The 8,591-nt window shown below is 40.6% G+C and overlaps 1 protein-coding gene across 1 annotated transcript; it reads right to left on the bottom strand.

Moving 5' to 3' along the window:
- Positions 1 to 1,989: 1,989 nt before the first annotated feature.
- LOC111974928 (protein FAM240B) lies at positions 1,990 to 3,644 on the bottom strand. Its single transcript, XM_024003008.2, has 3 exons — positions 3,478 to 3,644; positions 3,064 to 3,188; positions 1,990 to 2,180 (listed from the first exon to the last, which is right to left on the bottom strand). Exons 2-3 carry the CDS (start codon positions 3,183 to 3,185, stop codon positions 2,069 to 2,071), a joined length of 234 nt encoding a protein of 77 aa, XP_023858776.1. The 5' UTR covers positions 3,186 to 3,188; positions 3,478 to 3,644; the 3' UTR covers positions 1,990 to 2,068.
- Positions 3,645 to 8,591: the final 4,947 nt, after the last annotated feature.

Genomic DNA, 8,591 nt, shown 5'->3' with positions numbered 1-8,591 from the left:
ATTGCTGAGTGGCAGTGAATCATGCTCATGACAACATCTTTCAGCATTGGCACCAGGAATCAATATTTTAAGTATGATACAGTGACATACCATCTGTAGTTTGACAGGGCAGTAAACACATTTTGCCACTGCTGTCAGTCATATATTTGCCTACCAGAGAGAGGACACATGACATGATAATGAATGCCCTTCAGACCACCTGTTGGGTGCAAACGTCTGCATGTCAGAAGCGTTTGGGGAGTCTTGTGCCCTCTAGTTGTGCTGTATTTACTTAATTTCAATGATCTTCTTGTGTTATATACCTTTTATGTTGACCATTCTGTAATTTAAAATGTTTGTACATGACAAATTGTTGATTTTCCATATTGTGATGTTGGATGGTGGACAACTAGCATTGGTCTTGAAAAATAATACCAGCATGTAAAATTGGCTAGGACTACTCTATAGACTGACAAGTGGTCGGTACAGTAATAGCTAACAGCTGAGATATTCCAACATTTTAGGCTATTCATTGTGTGAATATGTCACAGTAGTAGTGCTCTGACAACTACACTGAACAAAAATATAAATGCAACACTCAACAATTTCAAAGATTTTACAGAGTTACAGTTCATATAAAGAGATCAGAACATTTTAATAAATTCATTAGGCCCTACTTGGGAGCTAGGCCCAGCCAATCGGAATGAGTTTTTCCACACAGAAGTGCTTTATTACAGACGATCCCGCAGGTGAAGAAGCTGGATGTGGAGGTCCTGGGCTGGCGTGGTTACACGTGGTCTGTGGTTGTGAGGCCGGTTGGACGTACTTCTCTAAAACAATTTTGGAGGCGGCTTGTGGTAGGGAAATGAACATTAAATTCTCTGGCAACAGCTCTGGTGGACATTCCTGCAGTCAGCATGCCAATTGCACGCTCCCTCAAAACTTGAGACATCTGTAGCACTGTGTTGTGTGACAAAACTGCATATTTTAGAGTGGCTAATATGTCTACCAAAACAAGTGGCTGACAATTTCATTGGAATAGAGGTAGATCTATTTCTAATTACCAGTTAATATGTAGAACACATATACACAGTAAATACATTTGAAAAACATGACAAGGATATCACAAAAGTCAGAGACGTATTTCCATTGTGGTCCCTATAACTTGCAAAGCAAAAAATAAACAGGCACAACAATTTATTTAAAAAAAAAATGGAAAGCAAATGGTGTCTCTAGCCAACTTCACATAGAAGTAGAGGCAGTTCGGAAAGGCAGGATTGAGTGAAGAGAAGGGTATTGATAGTTACAGTAGCCAGGGTCCGGGAGGAAGTCAGTCTGACAGACAGGCCAGGAGCTCTTCTTCAAGGCACCTTGCCATCTCCAACATTCATTCCCCCATACTTCCTCTGAATGTCTTAGTGCACCACCGACAACAGTGTAGCACCCGCCTGGGTGATGCTTCGGCTGCTCCTGAGGAGGTATCACAAATATATCAGCAGGTCTTAGGTCTTAGAATTAAAAAATATCTACTCATAGCCACTAGCCTATAGTTTATAAAGTGATAAATACTTACACGCCTTCACCGACTGCTTAGGATACTGAGTATTTTCCAACAGAAATAAATCAACTCACAAAATCATTTGGCGTATTTACCAACGTAATCTGTTCCAAACTAACATTTACTTTGATATTTTTATACATGATCTCAGTAAAACGTCCTATATTCATACCAATAGTGTCATTGTTCCATGTAGAAATGGCACAATTTATATAGTTGACTTCTGTAGTCCTTTTACAGTGATACCAGAATACRCTTGAGAAAACTGAACTCCTAGGGTCAGTTTCCAACACTCTTCAACCTGTTTTAACTGCAAGTGTGTACGCTTCGTTCACTTAAGCCCACTTAAGCCTATGCGTAAGCCTTAAACCTAAGTATAGATAATGCTGGACTAAAAAGTATGCTCAATACTGAATCTTTCCTCAGTGTGAGACAAAACAGGAGTGACCATGATAAAACATGTTTTTTTATTGATATCAGAAAAAATACATCACTCTTCACGAGAACAGAGGGGACAAATGCAACACTCCATTATGTGTCATCTGCCTGTTCGGCAAGTTTGCTCTTCCTCAGAAGTTCATCATTTAATTTCTTCAGATGTTTTGTTCGACTCTCAAGCCTTCGGTGCCATTCGTCTCGCAGCCTATGTAAAGACAAAGTATTATAATTTTTTTTTTTAAGTCAGACACATTCCATAAGCCATACGTTTCCAATATTGCTTGAGGCTACTTAATTGTATGTGTATTGTTAGGACAATTTATTTTTTCTAGCCTGGTTACAGATCTGTTTGTGCTTTTACCTACTCCATTAGCAAGAGAGCAGAAACAGACGGGCACCCGGGCTAAATTTCTTCGACAATTCCTCTAGGAGTTCCAATGGGTTTATTATTTGTGACACCGTGCTCTTGTGCCCAGTATTGTGAGGCTCTGCCACCTTCCTCACATCTACTTGGCTTATTGCATTTGTTCCTGCTGTGACTGCTGTGTCTGATAATCCTCTAACCTTAAAGCAGCACAGGTTATTGTAGGACAGCTAAGCATGGAATATGGCATCCCCTAATATCACTCAACACTCTCTGATTATCATATCGGATTCCCTAAAGTTTTTCCAGTCCTTCTCAGATCAGGGATATACACATGATTACATGGACTAGCCACGGACTAGCCACGGGGTTAGGAGATATTAGAGTGCGGTTTTGCTTTTGTGATTAAAGATTCTTATGGCCAAGTACTTTAATATGATTGTCAGTGTAAGTTGTCCTGAGATGCCCTCAGCGTTAACATTTTGCTCGTAACAAAATCAGGGTCTGTTACATGTAGCGTATGCGTCGAAAGTGATATCGCCTAAATTGTGGACGTTTTATCACTCATAGCAGGATGTATTCCTAATCCAAATACGAAGAAGAAAAGTTCTGCAAAAACATAAATAAATAGACCTTTGTTTCCCTTGAGTAACCTTTCCTCATATCCTGGCAGTATTCTTATAGCACAAAAGTGTATCCCTTCAGAATGTCCAACAATACTTACTTGGTGAGAGCACTATTTTTCTTCCTCATGTCTTCAGTTTCTGTCCTTTGGTCGTGTTTAGCAATTTTTTGTTCCCAGAGATCTTTTATAAAAAGCTTATCATGAATAAGAGCCACATTCATTTCCTAGAAGAAAATACACATCTAATTAGTTAACATGGACTCAATTAAATTCTGCTAGATTTGATTCTGGTTTGAAAAAGCTACGCAATGTCTCACATTTCTCAATGGCTCATAAAATCAATGTCAATTATGTTTATTCTTGACAGTAATACATTTCTCATCTTGAACATGTATTTGTATAGTAGTAGATAGTAGCTACAGTATATGTAGTCAGATATTAGTGATGAGACAACGAGTTCCAACCAGCTGGAATAATAGGAGGAACAGCATGCATAGATCATTAAAAACAAACCTTCTGTGGGTATGAATCTTCTTCTCCCAAAGAGCCTCAATGTSACAGGATGTACTGTATAGTCCTGTCGTGGTGGATGTGGTGCCGATGAAAGACTCCCCTCTCCCACGCACCCTGCTGAGCTTTATTTAAGAGCGGACAACATAAGACCTTCGTGTCATCTGGCCTTTTTGAGAAGAGTTTGGAAGGGAGGGGGAAACATAACGTTAATTCCCTTTGTTACGTCTGATGACATTATGTTTAGAGGGGACCTATAGCAGGGCTGTAGTAGTGCTCAGCTCAGCATTAGGGGCCTCCCACACTGGCCCTATTCTAACCGCCCCCACTACTCCAATGACACCAGCACCAAAAGAAGGATTGGCTTGTTCTGTTCATTCTGGCTAGATCGCATCAGTCATTTGATATCATCCCTTTTTATTCAATTTGAATGGCTCGCACCACATTTTAAGACGGTGGCCCCTGAGAGGAGAGAGCAGCAAGGCTAGRCTGGGTAGCTGTGGATCGTGTTACTTGAAAAACTGATGAATGTATCAGGTTCTAATTTATGACCAGAACATCCTTGACATCTTCTTGACAACTCCTTAACTGCTTTTGACAACCTCAATGATTGGATGGCATTGAGGTAAAGWGTGGTAAAGGAGGGCAGTCCAAATGATTAGCCAAGCAAGGGAAGTTTGYAACGTAAGCCCCTCAGCCCTCGTGTTAAGTCGGCTTTGCAAGTGTACAATTACGTTCACTCCGGGGCCTGAAACTCCCCATAATTCAATTCGCGACAATAGTACATCCTCAAAGAAAAGTCTGTGAAAACTTAAAAACAACAACATACAAATGTAAGTAAAAACAAATSCCAATAAGTTAGAAATTGTGCTACTAATGCACATGACGACACAAACACGTCTTGTAAATATGTTTTTGTTTGGTTATCTTTTGGAAATTGTAGAAATAAAAMAWWTTCCTTCTTCAGAAGTTCCAGCTAGGCAGGCAAATGTTAGTTAGCTAATTAATTTGCTAGCTTTCATACAGTAGGCTTATATTAATTATATATTTAATATAAGTAGACACGCACTCATAATTGACTGTAGTGCATATAAAGCACCCACAAGCAACCGGTGGCTGAAAACACAATCATCGCGGGATGAACGAGTGACGGATTTCCGGCCAAGGGTGGACCATTTAAAAATCATTCCTTCATCCCTCGCCCCTTGCCCTGCAAGTTCATTCTCGTCAGACGTCATAACACGTCATCAGAAGTGTCCACTTAATTTGAGGGCTGAGGGGACAGGGTGTGTCTTTTTAGTGTTTGGACCGCAGCCAGTGTCTTTATATTGCAAGTGCAACAGTTCACTTTACCTCACATGCTGAATGAGGTCTAAAATGAAGACATTTGGTAACCCACTCCCATTCCCAAAGTATTGCACCAGACATGTCCAAGGCAGAACGAAGACAACATTTACTTCGGCCAATCAGTGAAAGGGGCACAGAGAACATTGTGTGGACAGAGAAAGTGATCTATGTTGGCCATGAGGCAATTAACACTGGTGGTCAGTGTAGCGAATACTTTTTTGAGAGGGTAGCTGTGATGATAAATGTGATAACACATGTCTGACATTTAATTTCCTCTGGGTGTGACACACTGCACGCCAACGGTATTAAAAATAGGTAACAAGGGTTGTCATGTGGTCTATTTTGGGTACAGCCAGAGCCTTTGCTAACATACTATAATTACACTAGCATTCCAATATACTGATTCATTTGTCTTTGGATACATTTTGGAAGAGTAATCAATCAATAATTACCTCGCTAAGTACAGTTATAATAATATAGGCATCTGAATCAATATTGAAWATATCCAGCTATGCGAATGATATGCCAACTCTCAAGGAATTAGTTGGGACTGAGAGTGAAGAGAGCATACACTCATTTAGAACAAAAGCACAAGAGACAAAGGCTAGAACATTTATTGTTGATGAAAAAACATGATTTGAAATAATTCCAAATGATAATAGTGCTGCATTAGAATGAACTCGTATTTCATTGCTCCTTTTTTCTATACAGATAAAACTGGTATACAGTGAATTCGGAAAGTATTCAGACCCCTTGACTTCTTCCACATTTTGTTACAGCCTTATTCTAAAATGGATTAAATAAAACATTTTCCTCAGCAATCTACACACAATACCCCATAACGATAAAGCGAAAACATGTTTCTTGAAATGTTTGCAAATGTATTAAAAAAACAAAACAGAAATACCTTATTTACATAAGTATTCAGACCCTTTGCTATGAGACTCGAAATTGAGCTCAGGTGCATCCTGTTTCCATTGATCATCCTTGATGTAACGCTCGTYGTTATGTGGAAGAGAGGAGGACCAAATCGCAGCGTGGTACGTTTCCATATTTATTGGAACACTTATCAACATGAACAAAACAATAAACAGAATGAAACCAACGACGCTACAGACCTGAACATGTGAACCTAGTAAAACAAAGAACGCAATGAACAGGAACAATCACCCACAAACAAACAGTGAACACAGCCTACCTAAATATGGTTCCCAATCAGAGACAACGTAAAACACCTGCCTCTGATTGAGAACCATATCAGGCCAAACAGACACACCTAAACCAATGAGACACAACACATAGAATATACCCACCCAGTTCACRTCCTGACCAACTAAACAAAGATTAAACAAAGKAAATAAGGTCAGGAACGTGACACTTGAGATGTTTCTACAACTTGATTGGAGTCCACCTGTGGTAAATTGAATTGATTGGTCATGATTTGGAAAGGCACACACCTGTCTATATAAGTCCCACAGTTGACAGTGCATGTCAGAGCAAAAACCAAGCCATGAGGTCGAAGGAATTGTCCGTAGAGCTCCGAGACAGGATTGGATCGAGGCACAGATCTGTGAAAGGGTACCAAACAATGTCTGCAGCATTGAAGGTCCCCAAGAACACAGTGGCCTCCATCATTCTTAAATAGAAGAAGTTTGGAACGACCAAAACTCTTCCTACAGCTGGCCTACCGGCTAAACTGAGCAATCGGGGGAAAAGGGCCTTGTTCAGGGAGGTGACCAAGAACCCGATGGTTACTCTGACAGAGCTCTAGAGTTCCTCTGTGGAGATGGGAGAACCTTCCAGAAGGACAACCATCTCTGCAGCACTCCACCAAGCAGGCCTTTATGGCAGAGTGGCAAGACAGAAGCCACTCCTCAGTAAAAGGCACCTAAAGACTCTCAGATGAAACCAAGATAGAACTCTTTGGCCTGAATGCCAAGCGTCACGTCTGGAGGAAACCTGGCACCATACCTATGGTGAAACATGGTGGTGGCAGTGTCATGCTGTGGGGATGTTTTTCAGCGGCAGGAACTGGGAGACTAGTCAGGATCGAGGGAAAGATGAATGGAGCGAAGTACAGAGAGATCCTTGATGAAWACCTGCTCCAGATCGCTCAGGACCTCAGACTTGGGCATAGGTTCACTTTCCAACAGGGCAATGACCCTAAGCACACAGCCAAGACAACGCAGGAGTGGCTTCGGGACAAGTCTCTGAATGTCCTTGAGTGGCCCAGCCAGAGCCCGGACTTGAACCCGACCGATGCTCCCCATCTAACCTGACAAAGCTTGAGATGATCTGCAGAGAAGAACTCAAACTCCCCAAATACAGGTGTTCCAATCTTGTAGCATCCTACCCAAGAAGACTCAAGGCTGTAATCACTGCCAAAGGTGCTTCAACAAAGTACTGAGTAAAGGGTACGCACACTACCTCATAATGACAAAGCAAAAACTGTTTTTTATAAATTAGCCAAATTGTATAAAAACCTGTTTTTGCTTTGTCATTATGAGGTATTGTGTGTAGATTGATGAGGAAAAAAACGACTAAAACAATTTTAGAATAAGGCTGTAACGTAACAAATTGTAGAAAAAGTCAAGGGTTCTGAATACTTTCCGAATGCACTGTATTTATCTTTGAAATAAAAGGTGCTAAATAGAATCATTCAGGGCATGTTTTTTTTGCCTGTTTTGCATGTTATTTTGTCATCAGTGTCACGCCCTGACCATAGAGAGCACTTGGTTCTCTATGGTGTTGTAGATCAGGGTGTGACTAGGGGGTGTTCTAGTCTTTTCATTTCTATGTTGGTGCTCTTGGTATGGTTCCCAATTAGAGGCAGCTGATGTTCGTTGTCTCTAATTGGGGATCATACTTATGTTCTCCATTGTTCCTACCTGGGTTGTGGGATATTGTTTGTGCTTGTGCAGGTAGCACTACGTTACGTTACGTTACGTTACGTTACGTTACGTTACGTTACGTTACGTTACATTACATTACGTTACTTTACTTTACGTTTCGTTACTTGTTTATTGCTTTTGTTTGAAAGTTTCACTTAAATAAAAGATGTGAAACTCAACACACGCTGCGCCTTGGTCCGTCCATTCAAACGAACGTGACAATCAGCTTGCAAACAATGTAAAAAAAAGAATAATCATTGAGCTAATAAAACCACATACAAACATAGTCTCTTTTTTGCTTTCTTGACTAAGTCAGCTCCAAAATGCAGGTGTTTCAGCCTAGCTCAGTGCTTTCTGTGGTGGTGGCAGCCAGTGGAAAATACAGAGCGTAGGGGTTGGTAATGTTCTYTWGTTGCTCCTTGATTGGCTCAGTGTTCTCTCACTCATGGGGACACTACTTCACCGCAAGATCTATGGGGAGAGATTGAAAATTCAAGCCCCTGGGTGCTGCCATAGAGTTACATTAGAAGTGCCCATCCAAGAAGGCTGAAGGTCATTGGCCACAGATATAATGCTGTCAAATTGCATTATAACTACCGTAGCTTTGATTGGACTGATCATGTCAACATCATACTTTCAAAGTCTTAGCTAGCAGTCATCATCATGAATCAAGTCGACAATCTACTGGCAAATCCTTTTCAATCCTTGTCACATAAAGAGAAATTATAGATAAAGTGTATCAGTACTCATTGGCCATTGGACATTAACATTACACAACAAGTTGGATGTCAAATTCAACAATGAATGGTTTGGAAGAAATCAGTGGCTAACTGCAAGCATKGCAAAACAATCACTTGCCTGCTATTCCTGCTATTAAGG

Source organism: Salvelinus sp. IW2-2015, linkage group LG15, assembly GCF_002910315.2.
Source record: "Salvelinus sp. IW2-2015 linkage group LG15, ASM291031v2, whole genome shotgun sequence".
Taxonomy (NCBI): Eukaryota; Metazoa; Chordata; class Actinopteri; order Salmoniformes; family Salmonidae; genus Salvelinus; species Salvelinus sp. IW2-2015.
The sequence above is the reverse complement of the archived record's forward strand: the minus strand, read 5'-3'. Positions and strand labels throughout refer to the sequence as shown.

Excerpts from the sequence above, each read along its gene's own strand:
- LOC111974928 (XM_024003008.2), bottom strand. The coding sequence starts at position 3,185 with ATGAATGTGGCTCTTATTCATGATAAGCTTTTTATAAAAGATCTCTGG. Across the intron at positions 2,181-3,063 it reads AAAAATAGTGCTCTCACCAA|GCTGCGAGACGAATGGCACC; the intron begins GTAAGTATTGTT and ends GTCTTTACATAG.